Here is a 27505-nt window from a genome sequence, read left to right on the forward strand (position 1 = left end):
CCATTTTTTTTTTTTACTCCTTTCTATTTTGAAAACTGAGAATACGCAGCAAGATGATATGCAACATGCAATAATCAGGTCCCTGACATTTAGCAGTACTTGGGAAGGGAAATTGGGTTTGGCTACACATGCGAGGTAATGTTGGTTTTTGGTTCGCTGGCAATGTTGGGGTTTGGTAGAACTGGGTTGGGGGGTCTGGACTTAGATGAAACTGTAGTAGGACTGCAAGAATTTGGCAGCATGGAGACTGTTTAACGAGGCAATGCAACTGAAGAGAGAACCTGAAGAATGACAGATCTGTGGAAGGTGGAGCTGAGGTTTACCACATCTTGGGGCCTGAATGGGATTTGGCTCATTGTGCATGCTTAGAGTTTCTCATGAGTGATGGGAGGGCAGCACATGGGCCTGATTGCAGCACTGGTTTGTGACTTTCTGTGGAATCTTTTCTCTAGATACCAAATTTGTCTGTGGTAGTTTCCTGTCTCTGTGGGGTGAGATTTTCAGTTTATTTGTGCACGCACGCACTTATGTAATGACCAGATTTTCACACGTTATTATACCCTTTTTAAAAAATCCCTCAACTGAATGTAGCCTCTGTTCACAGACTGAAGAGTTGCTACATTTGAACTTCCTGTAATTTCACAGTTTGTACATGGGTGTAAAATTGCACCCAGAATGTTAAAGACAGAATGGAGCAAGTTATTTTCTGAGATCTTATTGTGACTTAAAACAATATCCTTAAACAAATCTGTATTTTCTGCTTTGTTGAATATTTATGATACTGAAATCTTCCAAGATTCTATGTTCTTAAACATGTCGCATCGATGCATATGAATATTAGTCAAATGGCTTAAAACTTTAATTTTCATACTCCCTTCAGCCCCCTGTATTAATTCTCATTTCTGTCTGTTTACACTTTCTACCTTCTTGTCAGGTTAATGAAATTGGCAGGAAATTTAGGTGTAAGTGAATTTAATTTTGGGCGTAACTTCTCAATTACGTCCTCCCAGAAAATTTCACTATACGACAAGGGGAAGTGAAGTTGTGCAAGTGTAGGATTTTTTCTGAGAAGCGATGTGAAGAAATTATTGAAGTAAATTTTGGTTCTGAAATTTCGTATAGACTTGCTAAATATCTTGGGAAACATGAGGCATGTTGGAATAGGATTGGGTTTTTTTCACCTCTGCTGTTGCAAGTTTTCCTATTTGAACATCAGATGTCCATGCTGGAGTAAAGACCTGGATTATAGGCAGCCTTGCAGTACCTTGTTAAAGTGGCTACTCTTCATGCTCGCCTGTTGATTGGCAATTTGACTACTGAAAAAGGACCTGTCCTCTACTCCCATCTTCTACACTTACAGTTTATCGGACTAGTCAGTGGGTAACCATCGTAAATGGAACTTGCCTTATTTTGTTTTCCTGTTGATACTACAGCACAGAAAATACCTCCCAATAGATCAGAAATGAGACTAGGTATCTATCACTGTATCACAGCATAAAGCATATTCATCTGCTGAACCATTGATAGAATCGCTGAAAGGTGTAATTCTGATTCACTTTACGAAGAGAGAAACTAAGAGTGCTGATTTAAGGTTGGTGCAGTCGCACTGATCCACATTTTCAGGTCTTCGTTTTGTTGGATTCTGGACATCTGACCCAAGATGCCTTGCAGAAGTCCTGATGTGCTCATCTCCATGGACATTGCCTAGGAGGTTTCAACTTCTGATCAGCAATCCCTCCCTGCTCCCTGGGACCCTTGTGAATGTCTCTGACTTAGGGTTAGAGCCTGAGACTTTGTACATTTCAGATGTACTCAAATAGCCACGCATGATATGTTAGACTGATTAAAACAGTAACTTCTGGGTTATTTCAGAACTGACCCCTAATTTCTCAAATTGACTACATCCAAACTGCATGGAGTACTCCGGAGCCCTGCTAGCCCCCTCTTCAAGAAAGTCCAGAGTGAAACTCCTGTGTTTTGGTGCTGGAGTGGGGACATAGCCCCATTATTGGAGAATTCCACCTCTGGTCTTTATTTTTAAAGCTTATTGACATGTATGGAAGTTAAATTATGTTGTTATGGATAAAGGTGAATAAATAATAGTGTACATGTTGAAACGGTAGGGTGGCCTGATAGCACAGAGCATTGGTTAGCACTGTTTCTTCACAGCGCCAGTGTCCCAGATTCGATTCCCAGCTTAGTCACTGTCCGTGCAGAGTCTGCACGTTCTCCCCGTGTCTGCGTGGGTTTCCTCCGGGTGCTCCGGTTTCTTCCCACAAGTCCCGAAAGATATGCTGTTCGGTAATTTGGACATTCTGAATTCTCCCTCAGTGTACCCGAACAGGCGCCAGAATGTGGCAACTAGGGGCTTTTCACAGTAACTTCATTGCAGTGTTAATGCAAGCCTACTTGTGACAATAAAGATCATTATTAAGGCTATTGTAGAATAGTCAGATTGATGACACTGTCAAGCCTCTTCAATCTAAAATATTCGCTATTGTAGAACTGCTATAGAAGTTCAAGTTAGGAAACTATTTTGAGTGCAGTACCATTCAAATAAACTATTCCACGTTCTTGTACCTTCCTCTCGGTTAAAGGATAGCACAATAAACTGCTTTGAAAATGCAGACAAGTCAGTAGAATACAAAACCGAGGATGTTGGTTTTGTTTTGCAAAAGTCAGTCAGTGCTTGTCCTAATTCCAGAGTGGAGTGAGGTTCCCTAAAGAAGGGAGTCCCACCCTGCCTTATTCTATTTGGGTCTTAATTTGTGCAACCTTTAATTCTGATTGATTGTTTAGCTCATTTCATAATTTTGTTCACTCAAGTTCTGAACATTCACAATATTAAATAAGCGTTCCTCCGGTATTTAATTCTTGAGCAAAATACTTTATTCCAAAAGCATTCAACTCGTGCAAATGCACCATTGGCTGTAGTTTTGTGTTACAAGATCATGATGCCCCAAGATTGAGTAAAGCTACATGGAAAATTAGGAGTTGTGTTACAGCAGAAAGCATTATCTTTCCAGTGAGTTTTAATGGTTTCTGTTTTCTTTTCAGTGTTATCAATTGGAATTTGTGTTTCATTTAAAAATGCGTAATTGTTTTTTCTGATCATGGCAGTGGCTAATTGCCAGGGAAAATCAATATGAAATGCATGCTGGGTATCACCATGCTGTTTTATTCAAGTGTTGAAACATCTCTTAAGAAGATTTCAAGACTCTTGTTGATAATAGCATTTGAGACAGTTTCCTGTTAAATGTGGTATATCGTGTTACCTGTGAGGAGGATAACTTGAAACACTGGTTTTTAGTGGTGTATTTTGGTTTGGAAGAATGTGACGAACCATGAACAACCCAGTGAGGAACCAGTCCAGCCATTGAGGCAATAATTAATAAGGAATATTTATTAATATTCCATTTGGCGTTACGAATGCAGAGATCTCCTTTGCTGTCTCGGCCACAGGTACTTTCCAATAGCTCTTTAGCACGTCTGCCTTCATGATGAATTTAGACTGTCCAACTCTTTTGATACAATTTGGTAGCCAAATGTGGAATAGGAAACAAATCCCTCTTACTGACAGTATTCATTCTCCTGCAGTCCATCCAAAATCTTTGTGTTCCATCTGGTTTTGGCACCAGTATGATAAGGGAGCTCCAATCACTAGAACTAAATCAAATAATGTATTTTTGATCACATATTCAATTTCCTTCTGTACTTATGATAACTTTTCTGGATTTAACCTATATAGATATTGTTTTATCGGAGCTGTGTCCCCTTGTATTGCTATCTTTGTTCTACCTAATGTGTACCAAAAATACATATATTGGTCTGTGGCAACTCTTTTCAATTTGCTCCGGCTCTTATCTGGATGATAACTTAACCGGTTGTTTGAGTTTTTGAGGGCTTCCTCATTACCCAGATGAATTTTAGGGAAGTCACTGTCTGAATTTAACCCTTCTTCTCCCTGTTTCCTTATTATTAAGACCTCCTGCTTGCCCTCATCTCCTCTATCTCAATACTCTTGAAGCATATTGATATGACACACTGTGCGGTTTATGTCCATCTGGTGTGCGTATCAGATAATTTACTTCTCTCAACTATCTTTTAATGTGGCCCACTAAATCTGGTTTGCCTGACACGAGTAATAATACAAGCATTTTTCTCTTGTTACAAAACTGAGTCTGTGCTGTCCTAACAGCCATTGCATTCATTCCATGCTGTGCTGTCTCTAAATTATTCCTTGCCAGCTCACAAGTCCCGTTCAGTCTTTTTGAATTAAACACATCTGCTCATTCCCTGTGACTATTTCATCTTTATTCAGCTCACTGAAGAGCGTATCAGATAACCTGATCTCACTTGTCTCATCCTGTGCTCGCAACTCCTCCCTCTTTTGTCTTAACTTCTGAGCCTGTAATCTTGTCACTACACAATCAGGAAAACCCTCCGGAGGGTCTGTTTGCAATTTCTCTACATCTGGGTTTCTATCGGCTGTTCAACCACAGTAGGCATCATTATTATCTGTGATCCTGCTATAGAATGAAGTGAAGGAATGGCGCTATGACACTTAAGTAGATGAATAACTAAACGCAGCATTTCATCTGAAGTTACCTCTTGTTCCCAAAATATACTCATGTTTCCTGAACTCATTGAGACACTCCTGTTCCCAAGCAGAATCCAATGTTAGTAACTCTATAGGTCAAATCCAGTTAATAGTTAGCACACAAAACATTGCTCAGGTGACCATGTCCGGGAACACGTGTTTTCCTGGTTCAGTGAAAGCACAAAACCGTGTGTTTTAGAGGAAATTATCTGCAGTCTCCCATGTCTCTAAATGTTAGATGGACCAGGCCTCCGTGGCTCACAGCATAGATGGAACTGTCATTTTTGACTATTGGATGAAGAACTAGCCTCTCCCCATACAGTTATTTTTAAATATTTTTATTCAGGAAATTTTAAATTTTACAACTTACAGAAAGGACAAATAGATTTTAAATAATTTTTATAAAACTACCCACAACCCAGCTCCACCTTTCCCTTATTTATCCGGAACCCCCCCCCCCATCTACTGATAACAATCCGCTCCTCAAAGAAGATAATGAACGGCATCTACCTCGAATAGAACCCCTCCTCCGATCCCCCAGTGGTGGACGTCCGCCAAGTACCACAGCCTCGCCTTCGACTTAGGGGACGTCGACTATTCTACCTGAGCAAGACCTGCCTCCAGGCTATCGGAGTGCTGAAGGCCAATACGCCAGCCCTCTTTCCCTCCTGCAGCCTCGGCAAGTCCAACATTTCAAAATTTGCTACCATTGGGCACTGCTTTATTCTAACTCCCCAAATCTCTGACTTTGTTTCTAAGAAGGAAGCCCAGAGCTTGAGGGACAGAACCAAATCATATGCGAGTGGTTCGCCAGCCCCCTTGAACAACACTTTCATCTATCCTGTATCTCCGGCAAGAACACACTCATATGAGCCCTAGTCAGGTGTGCCCTGTGTACCACTTTAAACTGAATTAAACTCAGTCTTGCACACAGGGAGGTAGAATTAACCCTATGCAGAACCTCGTTTTCCCCCCCCCCTCCTCAAAAATACTCCCCAACTCTTCCTCCCATTTTCCCTTTATTTCTTCCAGTGAAGCCCCCTCCTTCTCCAACGACTGCCCATAAATATCTGATATTCCCCCTTCCCCTATCTCATCAAGGCACAGCACCTTATCCGTAAAAGTGCCGGCAACTGCTGAAATGAAAGAGTTCCTCTCGCACAAAGTTCCGTACCTGCAAATACCTAAAAACATTCCCTCCAGGGAGCTAGAAGTTCTCCACAAATTCCTCCCACCCAGCAAACCTACACTCCATGAATGAAAGGAAGCAAATTTGTACTTGCTTGTCTCTCTTCCGATGTGGGATGCGGAAGATGTTTCTAGGGAAATCGAGAAAGCGGTGGCCCCGCCTTCGTTTAACTTTGGAGGGGGTGGCGTAGCGGATGGAGGCATAAGGCATGAAGTTCCGTGAGATGGAAGAGGCGGTCTCGGATCATAGTGTCCAGATTATCTCTTTGGAGGCCGAGGTATTGTTGATGGCGGAGACCCAAAAGCTTTTAAGAGCCATGGTTAAAGACCGAGAGAACAGGTCCAAGCGCCAAAATCATAGGATTGTTGGGCTACCGGAGGGCATCGAAAGCACGAATGCCACAGAAGATGTTAGAGAAATTGGTGGGGGAGGGGGCCTTAACACTCCTGAGGTAGACCAGGCCCACCGGTCACTACGACAGAAACCAAAATCCGGGAATCCTCCACGGAAAGTCATAGTCCGCCTTCATTGATTTCTCGATACAGAGTGATCTTGAAATGGCGTAGGCCACCAAGGAAATCTGTTGGGGAAAGCATAGAATTCTACTTTACCGGGATGTGGCGATGCCGGCGTTGGGCTGGGGTGAGCACAGTACATAAGAACATAAGAATTGGGAACAGGAGTAGGCCATCTGGCCCCTCGAGCCTGCTCCGCCATTTAATGAGATCATGGCTGATCTTTGTGGACTCAGCTCCACTCTCCGGCCCGTACACCATATCCCTGAATTCTTTAGAAAGGCATCTATCTTTTTCTTAAAAACGTTTAAAGAAGGAGCCTCACTGGGCTCACTGCTTCACTGGGCAAGGAATTCCAGAGATTCACAACCCTTTGGGTGAAGACGTTCCTCCTACACTCCGTCCTAATTCTACCGCCCCTTATTTTGAGGCTATGCCCCCTAGTTCTGCTTTCCCCGACCAGTGGAAACAACCTGCCCGCATCTATCCTATCTATTCCCTTCATAATTTTATATGTCTCAATAAGATCCCCCCCGCATCCTTCTAAACTCCAATGAGTACAGTCCCAGTCTACTCAACCTCTCGTCATGATCTAATCCCCTCAACTCTGGGATCAACCTAGTGAGTCTCCTCTGCACTCCCTCCAGTGCCAATATGTCCTTTCTCAGGTAAGGAGACCAAAACTGAACACAATACTCCAGATGCGGCCTCACCAACACCTTATACAATTGCAGCATAACCTCACTAGTCTTGAACTCCATCCCTCTAGCAATGAAAGACAAAACTCGATTAGCCTTCTTAATCACCTGTTGCACCTGCACACCAACGTTTTGCGACTCGTGCCCCAGCACACCCAGGTCCCTCTGCACAGCAGCATGTTTTAACATCTTACCGTTTAAATAATAAGCCATTCTGCTGTTATTCCTCCCAAAATGGATAGCCTCACACTTGGCAACATTGAATTCCATCTGCCAGACCCTAGCCCATTCACCTAACCTATCCAAATCCTTCTGCAGACTTCCGGTATCCTCTGCACTTTTTGCTTTACCGCTCATCTTAGTGTCGTCTGCAAACTTTGACACATTGCACTTGGTCCCCAACTCCAAATCGTCTATGTAAATTGTGAACAACTGCGGGCCCAACACTGATCCTTGAGGGACCCCACTAGTTACAGGTTGCCAACCAGAGGAACACCCATTTATCCCCACTCTCTGCTTTCTGTTAGTTAACCAATCCTCTACCCATGCTACCACTTTACCCTCAATGCCATGCATCTTTAGTTTATGCAGCAACCTTTTGTGTGGCACCTTGTCAAAAGCTTTCTGGAAATCCAGATATACCACATCCATTGGCTCCCCGTTATCTACTGCACTGGTAACGCCTCAAAAAATTCTACCAAATTAGTCAGACACGACCTACCCTTTGTGAACCCATGCTGCGTCTGCCCAATGGGACAATTTCCCTCCAGGTGCCCCGCTATTTCCTCCTTAATGATAGATTCCAGCATTTTCCCTACAACCAAAGTTAAGCTTACCGGCCTATAATTACCCGCTTTCTGCTGACCTCCTTTTTTTAAACAGTGGTGTCACGTTTGCTACTTTCCAATCCTCTGGGACCACCCCAGAGTCTAGTGAATTTTGATAAATTATCACTAGTGCGTTTACAATTTCCCTAGCCATCTCTTTTAACACTCTGGGATGCATCCCATCAGGGCCAGGTGACTTGTCTACCTTTAGCCCCATTAGCTTGCCCAATACTGCCTCCTTAGTGATTACAATCATCTCAAGGTCCTCACTAATCATATCCTTATTTCCATCAGTCACTGGCATGTTATTTGTGTCCTCCACTGTGAAGACTGACCCCAAAAACCTGTTCAGCTCCTCAGCCATTTCCCCGTCTCCTATTATTAAATCTCCCTTCTCATCTTCCAAAGGACCAATATTTACCTTAGCCACTCTTTTTTGTCTTCCATATTTGTAGAAGCTTTTACTATCTGCTTTTATGTTCTGAGCCAGTTTACTTTCATAGTCTACCTTACTCTTCTTTATGGCTTTTTTAGTAGCTTTCTGTTGTCCCCTAAAGACTTCCCAGTCCTCTAGTCTCCCACTAAAATTTGCCACTTTGTATGTTTTTTCCTTCAGTTTGATACTCTCCCTCACCTCCTTAGATATCCACGGTCGATTTTTTTCCCCTTTCTACCGTCTTTCTTTTTTGTCGGTATGAACCTTTTCTGAACACTGTGAAAGATCGCTCGGAAGGTTCTCCACTGTTCCTCAACTGCTTCACCATGAAGTCTTTGCTCCCAGTCTACCTTAGCTAGTTCTTCTCTCATCCCATTGTAATCGCCTTTGTTTAAGCACAAAACACTAGTGCTTGATTTTACCTTGTCATTCTCCAACTGTATTTTAAATTCCACCATATTGTGGTCGCTCCTTCCAAGAGGATCCCGAACTATGAGATCATTAATCAATCCTGCCTCATTACACAGGACCAGATCTAGGACCGCTTGTTCCCTTGTAGGTTCCATTACATACTGTTCCAGGAAATTATCCCGGGCACATTCTATAAACTCCTCCTCAAGGCTGCCTTTACCAACCTGGTTAAACCAATCGATATGCAGATTAAAATCTCCCATGATAACCGCTGTACCATTTCTACATGCATCCGTTATTTCTTTGCTTATTGCCTGCCCTACCATCCTATTACTATTTGGTGGCCTATAGACTACTCCCATCAGTGACCTTTTCGCCTTACTATTCCTGATTTCCACCCAAATTGATTCAACCTTGTCCTCCATAGCACCAATATCATCCCTTACTATTGCCCGGATGCCATCCTTAAACAACAAAGCTACACCACCGCCCTTACCGTCCATTCTATCCTTTCGTATAGTCTGATACCCTTGGATATTTAACTCCCAGTCGTGACCATCTTTTAACCATGTTTCAGTAATGGCCACCAAATCATAGTCATTCACGATGATTTGCGCCATCAACTCATTTACCTTAATTCGTATACTACGAGCATTCAGGTAAAGTACACTTATGCTGTTTTTTATGTCTTTGTTATGAATCCTAACACCTTGATCAGTAACTTTTCGCAATTTATTTTTCCTCTTGCCCATTCTCCTAATTTTCCTTGTCTGTTGAACCCATATCTCTGCATAATAACCTGTCACGTAACCTGCTGCCTTGATCTCCATTAACCATTATACTGTCCATAGCTTTACACTTCCCTTCCCCCCAACTTGCTAGTTTAACGTCCTTGTGACCAACCTATTTATCCTATTCGCTAGAACACTGGTCCCAGAATGGTTCAGGTGAAGACCGTCCCAACGGTACAGGTCCCTCCTGCCCCAGTACTGATGCCAATGCCCCATGAAATGGAATCCCTCTTTCCCGCACCACTCCTTTAGCCACGTGTTAACTTCTCTAATTTTCTCAACCCTATGCCAATTGGCACGTGGCTCGGGTAGTAATCCAGAGATTGTAACCCTGGAGGACCTGTTCTTTAATTTAGTCCCTAGTGTTTGATAATCCCCAAACAGGTCCTCTTTCCTAGTCTTACCTATGTTGTTAGTCCCAACGTGGACCACAACAACTGGATCCTCCCCCTCCCTCTCCAAAATCCTTTCAAGCTGATCAGAGATGTCCCTCACCCTGGCACCGGGTAGGCAACATACCATGCGGGACTCTCGATCTGGCTTACAAAGGATGCCATCAATCCCCCTAATTATAGAATCCCCTACAGCTACCACTTGTCTTTTTGCTCCCCCCTCTTGAATGGGTTCCTGTACCACGAGAAGTGTACATATTGTGATTTTTATTTTTTACAAGTGAGATATTCACTTGAATTTTTGGAGATATACTTGTAACTTCCACAAATGCTATATTTTCCCTTCCTCATCCCCTTTATAGATTAGTTGCTGGTAGGATAGTAGGAAATAGTAATCTCACAATTGGCTTATTAATTCCTTCAATTACATAACTTTATCTTTTGCTTGATACCAATTTAGATGTTATAAACAGCATTTGTTCGGATTATCTGCATTTACAGCTTGCTAAAGGATAGAACATAGACCATACAGTGCAGAAGGAGGCCATTCGGCCCATCGAGCCTGCACTGACCCACTTAAGCCCTTCCATCCTATCTCCATAACCCAATAACCCTTCCTAACATTTTTGGACACTAAGGGCAATTTAGCATGGCCAATCCACCTAACCTGCACATCTTGGACTGTGGGAGGAAACCGGAGCACCCGGAGGAAACCCACGCAGACACGGGGAGAATGTGCAGACTCCGCACAGACAGTGACCCAGCAGGGAATCGAACCTGGGTCCCTGACGCTGTGAAGCCACAGTGCTAGCCACGTGTGCTACCGTGCTGCCTTTCTCATAAATTTGTGATGCACGTCTTTCTCATAAATTTGTTTTATCTAACAAAATCTGATGTAAATAGTACTCAGTAACTTGATTTGGAACCAGCCAAATTGCGGATGGTGCTGGGGTTATTGAGGAAAGGCATTATTTTGCTATAAAAATCTATCTTGAAGGAATCCTTGAGGGTATTTTCTTTCCCACTAATTTGTTCAAGGAAATCTTAAACATCAATTAAGTAATAAAACGTGTTTTGGTAACCAGGCATGTTCTGATGTTCCCTGACATTTTTATAATAATAATCTTTATTAGTGTCACAAGCAGGCTTGCATTAACACTGCAATGAAGTTACTGTGAAAGTCCCCCAGTCGCCATACTCCGGCACCTGTTTGGGTACACTGAGGGAGAATTTAGAATGTCCACATTACCTAACCACGTCTTTTGGGACTTGTGGGAGGAAACCAGAGCGCCTGAAGGAAACCCACGCAGACACTCGGAGGAGGTGCAGACTCCACACAGACAGTGACCCAAGCCAGGAATCGAACCTGAGTCCCTGGCGCTGTGAAGTAACAGTGCTAACCACTGTGTTACTGTGCCTGCCCAATGCAAATACTTATTGAGCTTGTGCCGTATGCATGAATTGTGGCCAGTAACGACTATATTTTCTTTTCAAAAGACCAAATTGATTTGATGTTGTCATTTCGTGAGCAAAACCTAATGTTCGGGTCTTATTGGTCTACATTACAATGGAATAGTTGATGTATTGTAGACATATGACAACATATCAGCTTTTTGTGATTTTGAACTTTAAAAAAGTAGGGTGATATTTAAAAACAATGCATTGTGTAAGTATTTTCCTATTCCATTCCACCTTTATTTTTTGTACCTGTTGTTGAATGGTTTACTTCATTTCGGGTAAATATTAATAGCTGATCTCAAAATCGAACAGTTAATTTTTAAATACAAATACTTTTGGGGTCTACAAGGCGGAATTTAATTGCCTAATTTTTCACAGCCCAATGTTTGTATACTCTATACAATTTCTGACTTGTAAATATTGGAGAAATGTGATCAAATCATTAATTTTAAGTTCACTGCCATGAAGCAGTGTTTTAAAATAGGCTGTTGTGCAATGGGCACACAACAGTCATTGGACTTGGATGGAACTGGAGTGAAGATAACGACTTGGAACTTAAAAGGCCTGTGGTATCCTGTGTCTGCACCAATAGTGATACTAATTCTTCATTTTTTGCAGAAATATACCAATTTTTAAATTTTCTGCAGAAATAGTGCTTTATTATAAACATCATCTGGCTACTTTAATCAGCACATTGAGGCGCTTCCACAAATTCATTCTTAAAGCTATCATTTTTAATTTACAAATTGCTTTGGTAGTGAACCCACAATGCACTACACTGTATCTGAAACTTGAAATACATATTCAATGTGATAATTTAATTAAGTAGATGCGGTATGGTACCGCAGCACGGTAGCATAGTGGTTAGCACAGTTGCTCCACAGCTCCAGGGTCCCGGCTTGGGTCACTGTCTGTGCGGTGTCTGCATGTTCTCCCCGTATGTGCGCGAGTTTCCTCCGGGTGCTCCGGTTTCCTCCCACAGTCCAAAGCTGTGCAGGTTAGGTGGATTGGCCATGCTAAATTTCCCTTAGTGTCCAAAATTGCCTTTAGTGTTAGGTGGAGTTACTGGGTTATGGGGATAGGGTGGAGGTGTAGGCTTGGGTAGGGTGCTCTTTCTAAGAGCTGGTGCAGACTCGATGGGCCGAATGGCCTCCTTCTGCACTGTAAATTCTATGTCTATCTATGGCTTGTTTCAATTAATGAGCTAAAATGTGAAATTGCTTTTGTGATCCTATTGCTTTATGAACAAAACATTGGTGTTTCCTGCCTCTGATTATTTTTGTCTCTAGTACCGTTCCTTTGTATGCGAGGTAAGAGCTCATGCATGCTAGTCTAGTGCCCTGCTTGTGCTAGCTCCTGTCTATTTCTCTTTTTTTTCTCTCCTCTGTTTACTGCTTCTTTTTTCCTTTCTCATGCACCTGCTGTTTCTTGCCCTTGATCACTATTTGTCTTTCTCTGTCTAGACTTCCCCTCTCCCCTTTTTGCTCTTGTCCATACACTTCCTCTCCCTCTCGCATGCTGTTTCTCACTTTTTTTTCTCTCTCCGCCTATCTGCTCGTTTGTTCTGCTTTTTCCCTCTTTTGCACAAACATTGTCAATTGAATTCCAATTTTGGGCATTAACTGGGGGTTTACTTGTGGCCCTAAAGATAAAGGAGTCACCATAGACCCAGATCACCTTAGACTGCTTTCTTTTTTGAGGGGGCGAACTGACTGGTGGTGATTTAACCTGAGGATCACCACACCTCAGGCGAGAGACAAGGTAGAGAAGGCGGGACCTTCATGGCCTGTATGGGAATTGAACCCGCGCTGCTGTTTGTGCATCACAAACCAGCTGTCTAGCCAACTGAACTAAACCGACCCGATAAATAGACACAGACTGCAACTGTGAAAACAAGCAGTTAGGAGGTGTTTCCTTGAAATGTGCAACTCTACAAATAAATATGAAATTGTGTGAAGATTAGTTCTGGTCTATCTTTCAGCAATTGACTTTCTGGCATATAACATTGTAGCAGAGGCTGGTTGCCTGAAGGTGAGGATTGGAAACTGAGAAAATACATGTTTAGATGGAAAACTGTGATCTTTGTGGCCATTTTTGAAACTGACAGAATAAGTGTAATGATTATTCTCTGATATTCCTGGAATCTAACCAGTAAAAGAATGAAGTGGCTATGGGTATATGTCCCTGCCTAAAATAAAATATGGCCTTGTCATTGTCATTTTCTCAAGTACTAAAATCAGAAATAATGGACGTGATCTAACCAAAGAAAAAAAATCAGAATCCATTCTTAGCGGGATTGTACTGGGAATGACCCGGCCATCTGACAGCACTCTGTTGCTACTTGGGGCCCTGCCGGTTAAGTCCCTGAGGCTGCACTTTAATGGAGCTCCTCAGTGCAGGAAGAGATCGGGACACCATTTTTAAATGGCATCCCGATCTCTCAACCCCCCACCCCCCCAACCCCACCCCTCGACACGACTGCTGGACCCCCCCCCCCCCAACTCATTTATAAGAGGGTCCTCAGCAGGCCCCCCACACCCCACCTCAGACCAGCAGTGCACCCCCGGGCCCGATCCCCAGCGTGGGCAAAGTTCCAGCCTGACTTCCTGGCAGTGTGAAATTAAATGAAAAGTGAAATGAAAATGAAATGAAATGAAAAGTAAGTAAGTGTCCTGCCAGCCTAGCAGGTGGCACTGTCCGGTGGCAGGCTGGCGGAGGCCGTCTACCCGTGGGCCTCATCGACAGGGAGATCTCCTCGTGTGCCATTCCGCCTGCTCCCCGTTTGTGGGGATTAGTGCTAAATGGCACCTAGTGAGATCTTGGTGAGGCCGGTAGATGCTGGGAGGCCATCAGCACGGCTAATAGAGTTTCCGTGTGCGAGACTGTGTCCCGCCCATTATGGGCGCGATCCAGATTGCAACATCTCGCGAGAAGATCTCGTGAGGTGTAACGGCCGTCAAGAACCCCGTGGAAGGCCTCTTCCAAGGTCTACCGGCCTTGTTCCACTCTGATTCCAACGGGACGTGACCGGTAGATCAGCCCCTAAGTATTTTGTGAGAGGAATGCCTGTCAGTTGGATAATGAAGGAGGTTTGGATTTTCTACTAAAGTTCTTGAATGAAAGTTCAGATGAGAAAGATTGTTGAGGTACACTGTACTTCTATCTTCCCAGATGCTGCAGAATATTTGCAGCACTTTTAGTTTTCAGTTCTGATTTCCAGGATTGGTATTATTTTGCGTACTAGTGTTTAAATTGTTGGATTATGTTAGGTTGTCTTATATGGACTGATGCCTGCAAGGGAGGGAGATCATTTTGGATCAGATATCTGCTGCCTTGAAAAAGATCCTGGGGTCACAATCATTTCCTTCAGCCTTCATGGAACATAACCGTGACACAAAGAATAGAGCGCTCAATGACCGCCAACTTTCAAAATGGTCCAGATACTGGGAGCAAGAGTCAATACAATGGAACGATTAACAACAAGCAGAACCAGATCTGGCGATTACAGCAGACAACAGAACTGGAACAACAGTGATGAATCAATGAATCACAGGAAAGCGCTTATAGTTAATAGGTGCGTCAGGTGACACTCAACATATCATTGTGGTGAACTTCCCAAAGTTGAGAATACGGTTCTTCAAAAGGCCACATGATAAACAGAAGTCTGAGAAAGGCGATATAAATAATAATGGGCACGATTCTCCGGCCTCGTTGAGCTCTTGCTCAAGTGAAACGAGGCCAGTGAATAGCACGAGAGGCCAAAAACACAATCCGTGTCATGCGTCAAATGTTTGCACTACAACCAGCCCGCTCCCGTAGGGAAAATCGGGAGTTTGCTGAATGCATATTGGCTGCTGCGTTTCACAACAGTGACTACACTTCAAAAATACATCATTGGTTGTGTGGCAGAGTGAGATGTCTGGTGGTAGTGAAAGCACTGTGTATATGTCTTCTACTGCAGGAGGACCTTCCAATAGTGCAATAAGAAGAGATCACACAGTAGTGCAAAGTGCACATAGATGCTGTATTTTAAATAGATTAGATAATGAAATAAAGTTTGCAGAATAGGCTTTGAGAAAACTAGAAGCAGATGTCCTCATGGTGGCACATCTTTGGTGGCTGCCAATAAACCTGGTGACAAATTCATAGAGGAAAGGCAAGAGTTTGGAGTTTATTCTGAGGCAGCTTTGTCTTCGAGTTCGATTTATACTGAAAGTACTTACAGATGGAACTTGTCAACTGGTTGTTACGGGTTTTGAAGAATGACTGGATGATACAGATGTTAGTGTGGACACTGCCACAGCTGGAAAAGAATGTCATTTTTTTTAGCTTTTATGGCCACATGTGTAGCTCAATGAACATAATAATTGTGTTTCTGCAGGGTAGTACCTTTCAGAGAGAAGAGTTTTTGAAATTGCCTAAAGAGGTAGGAAGTGCAGAAGGAAAGTTATAGAAACAAAATAAATGCATCTGTGGACTGAAGAATGCTTCCAGGCTGCAATTTTGTTTCAGTGAAATTTGTTTGGCTGAAAATTGAATGTGTTCAACTTAAAAGTAGGTTTTGCAATGTTTTATTGGTAGCAACAGGAAATATTTCCGGTATCGTCACAAGGCATGTTGATGATTTCTTATGGGATGCTGCTGCGGAATTTGAGAAGTATTAATTAGATTGGAGTAGACGTTACAATTTTAAGTCAAATGTGTAGCTCTTTTAAATAAATTGGATTAGACATTAAACAGAGTAATAATAATCTTTATTATTGTCACAAGTAGGCTTACATTAACACTGCAATGAAGTTACTGTGAAAAGCCCCTAGTCGCCACATTCCGGCGCCTGTTCGGGTACACGGAGGGAGAATTCAGAATGTCCAAATTAACTAATAGCACGTCTTTCGGGACTTGTGGAAGGAAACCGGAGCACCCGGAGGAAACTCACGCAAACACAGGGAGAACTAGCAGACTCCACACAGTCAGTGACCCAAGCCAGGAATTGAACCTGGGACCATGGCGCTGTGGTGCAACAGTGCTAACCACTGTGCTAGTAGGTCTGGAATTAATTTAAATCAACAATCCTATTCCAGGAGGGTTATTGTTATCCTGGTTAATCATGTTCAGTCATCACAAAGATATGACGTTACGTCAAAAATGAGACAAAGTAATTGCAAAGATTGGTCGGTCAGTTGAGCTGGTTGGGTGGTCAGACTAGATCAGATGTTAGTTTTGATGTAATGGAGTAGTGTGTGACAATGAAAAGCCCAAAGTCACGGATGTTCTAAGAGCAATTAATTTTTAAAAATCAAATATGGAGAACTGCGTATTTAAATTCCAATCCTCGGGTGACCCAAGAACATGAAACTAGTCATTTTTAGTGATGTTTCACATGCTAATCTTCCTGTTGGGTATTCTAGAGCAGCTGGTTTCATAATGTGTCTTATCACCGAGTGTGGGAAATGTGGCTTATGGACCGAAGAAAATAAAACAGATTTATGAAAAGTACTTTAGCTGTTGAAACAATAGCTGTTGTGGAGGCAATGGATGTGAGATTCTATTTGGCAAAAATATTAAGTAAAAGTCCATACAATGGGCATATTGAAGGTTGCATATCCATTATGTTACTTAGATAATCATTTCTAATGTGAGCGAGTGTGAAAAGTTTATTACAGATTAACCTTGGTGACTTGAAACAAATGCTGGGAACGAACAAAAGAAGAGTGAAGGATTCTTTTAATGTTATGTAAGTGGGGTAACTAAGGATTCATTAGTACTGCTTTAAATAGACTGATGATGTGCTTTTGGGTTTGGAAGTGTATTCTTGTAATGTGTCGGTCTGTAAATAGATGCTTATAAAAGTGTGAAGATCAGCTCCAGTTTGGTCTTTCACAGTTTTTTTTCCGAAATATAGCACCTCCGACTCTCATCTGGGCAACCGAGTAATAGGTTCACCCAAATGCTAAGATTTAACACGATCAACATCACTGAAGGTGCATTGGTTACCTAAATTGAAATGCTTGTAGTGAAAATGAAGCAGGTTTGATTGAAGAATTCAAAAGGGAATGAGACTGTTATCTGAAAAGTGTGCAGGATTACGGGGCGAAGATGGGAAAATGGCACAAAGGGAATAGAGCATTCGTGGAGCCAGTGTAAGCACGATGGCCCGAATGGCTGCCTTCTGTACAGTAACAATTCTGTGATTTTGTAATCCAGTTGTAACCAGGTGCAATCTAAAATGTTTTGTTTTATTTGTTCTTTCAGCTGTGATACTTCCAACAATCTGGGCGTATCTTCAGACTCTTGATGCTGAACCTTATTTTCTGGGCCTGGGGCTATCTGCGTTCAGTTTTAGTGGGCTGATTGCAAGCCCCATCTTTGGACATGTGTCAGATAGACTACAGAGGACAAAAGCCATCATATTGTTTGCTAATTTATTTGAGATTGCAGGTAAGTTAACTCTCTGCCCGTCCTTTTTGTCCATTGACGGATGCAGTAAATAGTGGTGGCTGTTCAGAAGCAGAGAACAATTGTGGGTGGGATAATGTAGCGGGAGACAAAAGCTGCATTGATTGCATTCAGGTAGTGGAAGTTTGTACAATATTTCACCAGCTATTTTAAATGTATTGCTTCTAATCCTAGGCTGGATTCTCCGGTTCCTCAACCATGTTTTTCTCGGCGGCATGCCGTTCACTGCTAGCGGGATTCTCTTTTCCCGCCACTTGTCAATGGGACTTTCCATTGAAGAGATCCCATGCCGCCGGTAAACCCACGGACAGGGAATTCCGGCCCGCATCTCTACCCAGTTTGCACGACAGTAATTTGTAGAAGAGGTATTTCGTGCAGAATCAGTTGTAATGTTCAAAAAGTACACAATAGAGAGCATTGCTTGGGAATGAGAGAAATCTGATCAAGTGGCTGATTTTAGCACTCCCAAATCGGTGGGTTAGGTCATCTTAAAGATCTGAACCCTGACCCTAACTTGTTTACACTTCCAGATTTTCCAAGGCAAGAATTTAAATCTTTTAATGAGACTTGCAGCCTCTCTCTGCGGTGTGGTTTAGAGGTTTTACTGTGGATGGCTGGGTTTTGCAGGTCTCAGGAAACCTGACAGCTGAAGTGAGGTGAGGACAGCTTCAGGGAGAAGTAAATATTTTCATAGTACAGATTGTGTAACAGGAGGAATAGGAGTGCTACCCTCCCTGGTCCCCATCTCCTACCCCTCTATCAGACCCCTGTCACCCTCCAAACTATGGCCCCTTGGATGGGGAGCCACAATCTCATGATTGTGGATCAGACCTATTGTTCCTGGGGCCTGCTTCTGGAGTGCTCCCTGCCTAATTGAAGCCACTCCTGTCAGTCAAGGTGATATCCAGCCAGGGACACACATTCGAGCCAACTGGGGCACACTGAGTTAAAACTCAATAGAATCATAGAATTTACTGTGCAGAAGGAGGCCATTTGGCCCATCGAGTCTGCAACGGCCCTTGGATAGAGCACCCTACTTAAGCCAACATCTCCACCCTAACCCAGTAACCCCATGTGACCTTTTTGGATACTTAAGGATAATTTATCATGGCCAATCCACCTAACCTGCACATCGTTGAACTGTGGGAGGAAACCCATGCAGACACTGGGAGAATGTGCAGACTCCGCACAGAGTGTGACCCAAGCCGGGAATCGAACCTGGAACCCTGGAGCTAAGAAGCAACTGTGCTAGCCACTGTGCTACCGTCCTGAGTTCGATAGGTTCTTGATTAATAAGGAGATCATGGGTTATGGGAGAAGGCAGGAAAATGGGGATGAGAAAATAAAAGCCATAATTGAATGGCGGAGCAGACTCGATGGGCCGAGTGGCCTTATTCTGCTCCTATGTCTTATGGTCTTATATCGGAACCTGTAACTCCTTATTTTGCCCATGTAACTTGCTCCTTGAATCCAGGCTTTTTGATTCTGATGAAAGATCATCCACATGAATTGTTCATTAGTTTCCCTCACCATGGATGCTTCCAGACACGTCGGAAATTGCCAACAATTTGTGTTTTAATAGATGCCAGAAATGTACATGTGGGCAGTTAGTAACTGAAAGTGAATGACTTGTGAAGAATTTTGGTTGATATCCTTCAATGGAACAGACACAGTTTAGTGTGACTTGATGTTGCCAATGTGATCAATCCCATTCAAAAAAGAAAAATAATTCCCTTCTCATTTCTCTTTCCAAAGCTTTCTCTTTCCACAGCTGGTTGATCTTGTGTATATCTCTGGTATTTTCTTACCTTTTTGAGAGTATTCAGTTTTTTGACTGTTAGTCAGCTACCCACTGTAAAACCTCCAAATCAAACTGTAGAGAGGCTGCAAGAGTATTTTGATGAATTGTAATAAAGGCAAAATATAATTTTTTGGGATTAAAATAATTACCTTTGTTTCTAGGCAACTTTATGTACTTCATGGGTTATTCAAAATGGTTACTACTTGGTAGTCGGCTTGTAGCAGGTAAGTTGAATTATCAACAGCTGTATTATTGACCAGGAAAACTTCTCTTCATCTTTCTTCAATATCTTGATTTGTTTTATTGTATATGTACAGTAACTCTCCTATAAAAATGTAATTTTCATGCCCTCAAGATGTTGGGTGAAATTTGGGGTTCTAAATACAGATTTATTTGAAAGAAGTTGGCGATGTGTGTCTTCATCTCTTCCTGTTTTTTGTAAAGGAAAACGCGAGTGAAGTATATTATTGCAATATCATTGATTTGGAAGGAAAATTAGAATACAGTATCACATTTAAATAAGTAGGCTGTCATGCGAGAGTACCTTTAAGAAATGGGTGTTTATAAATGGGTGTGTAGATAAATATCTGTAGTGAGAGTACCTTTAAGAAATGGGTGTTTACTACTGCAGTGATGTCAGAGTGGGTAGAGCTGGACTGTCTGTCAGCTTTTTACTTTTGTTTTTGAGCAGGCTGCAGGGTGTGTTTTAGTTTTGTTTTCAGTGTTGGAGCTGAAGCCAGACCAAGCAGGTGTACTGCTGTTCTCTCTGCCATCAAAAGACTCTTGATCATTTGGTGAATTCAGAATTATGAATGTTCTCAGTAGTGAATGTGCTTCTGTTAAAAGGTGTTTCTTCTGTCTTCTGGATGTTGTTTGGGAGGTTATTAAGGACTACTTAGTGTTGTATTCTTTGGGGGTTGTATTTGAATTAATGGTTGCTAAGATGTTCACTGTTTGGTTTAAAAAGGTTAACTTGAATTCATAAAATAAACATTGTTTTGCTTAAAAACATACTTTTCCATTTCTGCTGTACCACACCTATAGAATGGGCCGTGTGCTCCCCAGACCACAATCTATTAAAAGTTGTGGGTCAGGTGAACTCCATGATACACTTTGGGGTTCTCTAAACCCTGGCCTATAACAAGGCAGAAAATGCACAGAATACAGCACCCAATTAGTATAAAATAATTAATTTGGGTGTGTGTATAATGCTCACTCTTTACAACTGCCATATTTGGATGTGGTGAGCTTAATAAATTAGAACCGCAGACAGTTCCTCCAGCAATACTGTATTATTTGCTATAATTTCAATTACAAAATTGCTTCAAGAAGCAATTCTGCATAATTACCCAGGTAGGATACTTTATAAGCCAACAGTCAAACAACTGAATGTAATGTCTATAATGGCATTCAGGAGACTTCCGGGTGCGGCTATGCAGAGCTAGGTCGCATATTCGGCAGCTCCTGCTTGGAACGGACTTTTGGGCTCTTTTACAGGGCCCCCACGGCATTTGTTTGACATTTCCCGGTGTGGGAAGAAGGCGGCAATATTCCCCCGACAGTGTCCCCCAGGAAGGGTATGTCTCTTGGTTGCCAGACACACGCAGAAACAGTGAAAGATTTGGCTGCAACTACAGGATAAACAGGGCCTCTTCCAGCATGCAGGCGGGGGAAGGGCAAGCTTAAAGCTGCAAGCTGACCTGAGGGCCTGTATCAAAGGTGAATTCTAGCAGCAGAGGGAACAACTGTGAAAAGACCTCATCAAGGCCACTGAAGGGACTTCCGGTTGCGGTGATGCCTAGCTAGCCGCACGCTTCGGCGGCTCCAGCTCCGACGGACCTTCGGGCTCTTTTAAGAGCCTCAACGGGGAATTTTTCGACGACGCAACCCGGTGTGGGGCGTGTGAGAAGGGAGTCCCCCCCAAACGAAGGAGGAAAAAACCGGCGGCGGCGGCTGCAGCGCGAGGAATCGTCGACCAAAGGGTCAGAAAGAGAGAAGTACAAGATGGCGGCGGAGAAAGCGCAGGCGACATGGGGGCCTGAGCATGAAATTGTGAGACGGTGCGTGGAGCTGCTGAAGAGGGAGGTGCTGACCCCGTTGCTACAGGCAATTGAGGGGCTCAAGGAGACATTAAAGACCCAGGAGACAGAGCTCCGTGTGGTGGAGCAGAAGGTGACAGATATTGAGGACGAGATCCTGGGCCTGGCGGTTAAGACACAGACGCACGAGGCACTTCATAAAAAGTGTACTGAAAGGATCGAAGCCCTAGAAAATGGAGCGCGAAGGAAGAACCTTCGGATACTGGGTCTCCCTGAGGGTGTGGAAGGAGTGGACTGTGGAGCGTACGCAAGTACGATGCTGAGCTCACTGATGGGTGCTGAGGCCCCTACGGGCCCCTTGGAGGTGGAGTGGGCAAATCGGATTCCGGCGAGAAGACCAAAAGCGGGAGAACCACCCAGGGCGATAATCGTGCGATTTTACCGCCTTAAGGATAGAGAAGAGGTCCTGAGATGGGCTAAAAAGGTGCGGAGTAGCAGATGGGAGAATGCAGTGGTACGGGTATACCAGGATTGGAGTGCGGAGGTGGCGAGAAGGAGGGCGAGCTTCAACCGAGCCAAAGAGGTGTTGCATAAAAGGAAGGTGAAGTTCGGGATGCTGCAGCCGGCAAGACTATGGGTCACGTATCAGGAGAGACACCATTATTTCGAGACGGCGGAGGAAGCATGGACCTTCATCAAAGAAGAGAAATTGGATCGGAACTGAGGGACTGATGCTGCAGGAAATGTTATTGTTAATGTTACGGTGGAAGTTAATTGAGAAGTAAACAGGGAAGGGGGGAGACATTGGGGAAATGTGGGCGCCGGTGAGGGGGGAAAGACGGGACATAGTTGGAGAATGGGGAAGGGGAGGGGGAGGGGAAAGGGAGCTGCGCCATAAGAGGCGGGTCAGGTAAAGGGATGTTCCCGCACCAGAAAGAATAAGGCGGGAAGACAGGCGCAAGGCGGATGGGAGTTCCCCACATGGGGAGGTCGAGGAGTGAGCAGGAGTAGCCGGGGTCAGTTGAAGTCAGCTGACTTACGGAAGTAATATGGGGGGAGCAATCAAGCTAGAAAGAGATCTAGCGGGGAGGGGAGGAGGGAGGGAGAAGGGGGGGGGGGACAACTGGGTTGCTGCTGCGGAAATCCAAAAGGAAATGGCTAAAGAGTGGGTGGGCGGGGATGGTGTGCGACGCTGGGGGAGCGAGCGGGAGCGCGGAGGCGGGATATGGGACTGGCCTAGAGAAGGTAATGGCTAGTCGACACGGGAGGGGGGCAGGTAGCCCCCTAGTGAGGCTGATCACGTGGAACGTGAGAGGCCTGAACGGACCGATAAAAAGGGCCCGAGTGCTCGCGCATTTGAAAGGACTAAGGGCAGACGTGGTTATGCTCCAAGAGACGCACCTAAAGGTGGCGGACCAAGTTAGGCTAAGGAAAGGATGGGTGGGACAGGTGTTCCACTCAGGACTGGACGCAAAGAATAGAGGGGTGGCCATTTTGGTGGGGAAACAGGTCGCATTTGAAGCAAAGAACATCGTAGCAGATAGCGGAGGTAGATATGTAATGGTGAGTGGCAGGCTGGAGGGAATGGAGGTCGTGTTGGTTAACGTGTATGCCCCAAACTGGGACGATGCGGGATTTATGAGACGGATGCTGGGGCGTATACCGGACCTGGAGGTAGGAAACTTGATTTTAGGAGGGGACTTTAATACGGTGCTGGACCCGGGGCTAGATAGATCCAGCTCAAGGACCGGAAGAAGGCCGGCAGCGGCCAAGGTACTTAAGGGGTTTATGGACCAAATGGGGGGAGTGGATCCATGGCGATTTCTTAGACCTAGGGCTAGGGAGTATTCCTTCTTCTCCCATGTCCATAAAGTGTACTCCCGGATAGATTTTTTTGTTTTGGGAAGGTCGTTGATCTCTAGGGTGGAAGAAGCTGAGTACTCAGCCATAGCGGTTTCGGATCATGCCCCACATTGGGTGGACCTGGAATTAGGAGAGGAAAGGGAGCAGAGAACACTCTGGCGATTAGATGTGGGACTGATGGCGGATGAGGGAGTGTGTGCAAGAGTGCGGGGGTGTATTGAGAGATACCTGGAGGTCAATGACGACGGCGAGGTCCCTGTGGGAGTGGTATGGGAAGCACTAAAAGCGGTGGTCAGAGGAGAGCTGATCTCCATTGGGGCCCACAAAAGGAAAAAAGAGGCCAAGGAAAGGGAAAGATTACTGGGGGAGATTTTAAGGGTGGATAGGGAATTTGCAGAGACCCCGGAGGAGGAATTGTACAGGGAGAGGAGACGACTCCAGACGGAATTTGACCTTCTGACCACCAGAAAGGCGGAGGTACTGTGGAGGAAGGCACAGGGGAGGAGGTATGAATATGGGGAAAAGGCGAGTCGCCTGTTGGCTCATCAATTGCGAAAGAGGGCAGCAGCGAGGGAAATAGGAGGAATTAGAGACGAAAGGGGAGACACGGTGCGAAGGGCAGGAAAGATAAATGAGGTGTTCAAGACCTTCTATGAGGAACTGTATAGGTCTCAACCCCCAGAGGGAGAGGAGGGGATGCGGCAGTTCCTGGACCAATTGAGGTTCCCGAAAGTGGAGGAGCGGGGGGTGGTAGGCCTGGGGGCACCGATTGGGGTGGACGAGGTTATTAAGGGACTGGGAAGCATGCAAGCAGGGAAGGCCCCAGGACCAGACGGGTTCCCGGTGGAGTATTACAGAAAATATGTGGACTTGTTGGCCCCGTTGATGGTGAGGACGTTCAATGAGGCCAGGAAAGGGGGGACTCTACCCCCGACGATGTCGGAGGCGACGATATCGTTAATTTTGAAGAGGGATAAAGATCCGTTGCAGTGCGGGTCCTATAGACCCATTTCATTGTTGAACGTGGACGCCAAATTGTTGGCAAAGGTGCTGGCATCGAGGATAGAGGACTGTGTCCCGGGGGTGGTGCACGAAGATCAGACAGGGTTCGTAAAAGGGAGACAACTGAATGTTAACGTGCGACGACTATTAGGGGTGATAATGATGCCCCCAGTGGAGGGGGAGGCAGAGATAGTGGCGGCAATGGACGCAGAGAAGGCATTTGATAGGGTGGAGTGGGAGTATTTATGGGAAGTGTTAAGGAGGTTTGGGTTTGGGAACGGGTTTATTAGCTGGGTTAGACTTCTTTATGGGGCTCCAACGGCAAGCGTAGTTACAGGTCGACATAGATCGGAGTATTTCCGACTATATAGGGGAACAAGACAGGGATGCCCGCTGTCTCCATTGTTGTTCGCGTTGGCAATTGAACCTCTGGCCATGGCGTTGAGAGACTCCAGGAAATGGAGAGGGGTGATTAGAGGGGGAGAAGAACACCGAGTCTCGTTATATGCGGATGACCTATTGTTATACGTGTCGGACCCAGCGGGGGGAATGATAGAGGTTATGCGAATTTTGAGGGGGTTCGGGGATTTCTCGGGGTATAGGCTAAACATGGGAAAGAGTGAATTATTTGTGATACATCCAGGGGACCAGAGTAGAGAGATAGAAGGCTTGCCTCTAAGGAAAGTGGAAAGAAACTTCCGATACCTGGGGATTCAGATCGCTAGGAGCTGGGGAACCTTGCACAGACTTAATCTGACACGGTTGGTAGAACAAATGGAGGAGGACTTCAAGAGGTGGGACATGCAGCCTCTATCGCTGGCGGGCAGGGTGCAAGCAATTAAGATGATGGTCCTCCCGAGGTTCTTATTTGTATTTCAATGTCTCCCTATACTAATCACTAAGACCTTTTTTAATAAAATAGACAGGAGCATCACGAGCTTCGTGTGGGCAGGGAAAGTTCCGAGAGTAAGGAGGGGGTTCCTTCAGCGTAGTAGGGACAGAGGAGGATTGGCACTACCGAACTTGGGCGATTACTATTGGGCCGCCAATGTGGCAATGATACGTAAATGGATGATGGAGGGTGAGGGAGCGGCGTGGGAAAGACTGGAGAGAAAGTCCTGTAAAGGGACGAGTTTAGAGGCGCTGGTGACGGCGCCGCTACCGATCTCACCTAAAAAGTTTACCACGAACCCGGTGGTGGCGGCAACATTGAATATCTGGGGACAGTGGAGGCGACAGAGAGGGGTGCGGGGAGCCCTGGTGGGGTCCCCAATCAGGAACAACCATAGGTTCGCCCCAGGAAGAATGGATGGAGGATTTCAGAGCTGGTTCCAGTTGGGAATTAGGAGGGTGGGAGATTTATTTATAGATGGGACTTTTGCGAGCTTGGGAGCATTGGAGGAAAAGTATAAGTTGCCCCGGGGAAATTTCTTGAGATATATGCAGGTGAGGGCATTTACTAGACAACAGGTGAGGGAATTTCCATTGCTCCCGACACAGGGGATACAGGACAGGGTGCTTTCAGGGGTGTGGGTCGGAGAGGGCAAGGTGTCAGAGATTTACCGAGAGATGAGGGAAGAGGGGGAGGAGTCGGTGGGCGAACTAAAAGGAAAGTGGGAAGAAGAACTAGGGGAGGAGATAGAGGAGGGTATGTGGGCTGATGCCCTAAGCAGGGTAAATTCCTCTTCCTCATGCGCCAGGCTTAGCCTGATTCAATTTAAGGTGCTACATAGAGCACACATAACGGGAGCAAGATTGAGCAGGTTCTTTGGAGTGGAGGACAAATGTGGGAGGTGTGGCGGGAGCCCGGCAAACCACGCACATATGTTTTGGGCATGCCCGGCACTGGAAGGGTATTGGAAGGGAGTGACGGGAGTGATTTCGCGGGTGGTGAAGGCCCGGGTCAAACCAGGCTGGGGGTTAGCTCTATTTGGAGTTGCGGAAGAGCCGGGAGTGCAGGAGGCGAAAGAGGCCGACGTTGTGGCCTTTGCGTCCCTAGTAGCCCGGCGCAGGATCCTACTCATGTGGAAGGAGGCGAAACCCCCCGGACTGGAGGCCTGGGTAAATGATATGGCGGGGTTCATTAAACTGGAGCAGATAAAGTTTGCCCTGAGAGGATCGGCTCAAGGGTTCACCAGGCAGTGGCAGCCATTTCTCGACTACCTAGGGGAACGTTAGAGGGAAGACAGATGACCAGCAGCAGCAACCCAGGGGGAGGGGGGGGGGGGGGGGTTTAGTTTAAGTTTAGGTCAAAGATAAAGGGGTTTTGTTACTTGTGTATTGTTTAAAATTTCTGTATTGTTATTGTTGCGTTTGCTTTGTAAGAGGGGAAAAATTGTTGTTTGGGAAAAAAATTTCAATAAAACATTTATAAAAAAAAAAAAAAAAAAAAAAAATATAATGGCATTCAGGATATCTTCTGGCGGTATCACCAGGATCTTCTCAAAGAAGAGGGGGTCAGTCTGGGAGGGCCGGGATGCAGGCGCTGGGGGAGGGGGTGAATCAGGTAGTGGTGTTTTTTTTTTTGGAGGGGGGGCGGGTCCCGTGCAATCTGGGCTTTTTAAATAGTTACTCTGGAGTTGTGTGATTTTTTTTCCCTCTAACTCTTGCAGAGTAACTAACTCTTGGACAGTAACTATCAGGATAAAACTGGCAGAACCATTCAAAGTTAGCAATTAAAATCACTTCTGTCGGATGGTTCTCAGCCCAGCGCAACTGTCCAGAGGAAATTAGCACTTCTAGGCAATTGCTGGGGAAACCAGCAATGCAAACCAGCATACCAGGATGTTGCCTGGTATGGTGGGCATTAGCTTTGAGGAGAGGTTGAATAAACTTGATTTGTTTTCACTGGAACAACGGAGGTTGAGGGATGACCTGATAGAGGTCTACAAAATTATGAGGGCCAGAGACAAAGTGGATGGTCAGAGACTTTTTCCCAGGGTAGAGGGGTCAATTACTCAAGGGCATAGGTTTAAGGTGCGAGGGGCAATGTTGAGAGGAGATGTACGAGGCAAGTTTTTTTACACA

General features: G+C 44.8%; 1 protein-coding gene across 6 annotated transcripts in view; it reads left to right on the plus strand.

Moving 5' to 3' along the window:
* The window catches only part of mfsd8l1 (major facilitator superfamily domain containing 8-like 1), an 84486-nt gene that overhangs the window by 5260 nt on the left and 51721 nt on the right, over positions 1 to 27505 (plus strand). For 4 of the 6 annotated variants that reach the window (XM_072474316.1, XM_072474315.1, XM_072474310.1 and 1 more), the window contains exons 2-3: positions 17570 to 17755; positions 19736 to 19798. In XM_072474316.1, coding sequence (XP_072330417.1) covers positions 17570 to 17755; positions 19736 to 19798 — 249 coding nt within the window. Of the gene's footprint in view, positions 1 to 16970; positions 17052 to 17569; positions 17756 to 19735; positions 19799 to 27505 lie in introns of all 6 variants that reach the window. The other 2 variants (XM_072474313.1, XM_072474314.1) reach the window with 2 other exon arrangements.

This window comes from Scyliorhinus torazame, chromosome 14, assembly GCF_047496885.1.
Source record: "Scyliorhinus torazame isolate Kashiwa2021f chromosome 14, sScyTor2.1, whole genome shotgun sequence".
NCBI classification, from domain to species: Eukaryota; Metazoa; Chordata; class Chondrichthyes; order Carcharhiniformes; family Scyliorhinidae; genus Scyliorhinus; species Scyliorhinus torazame.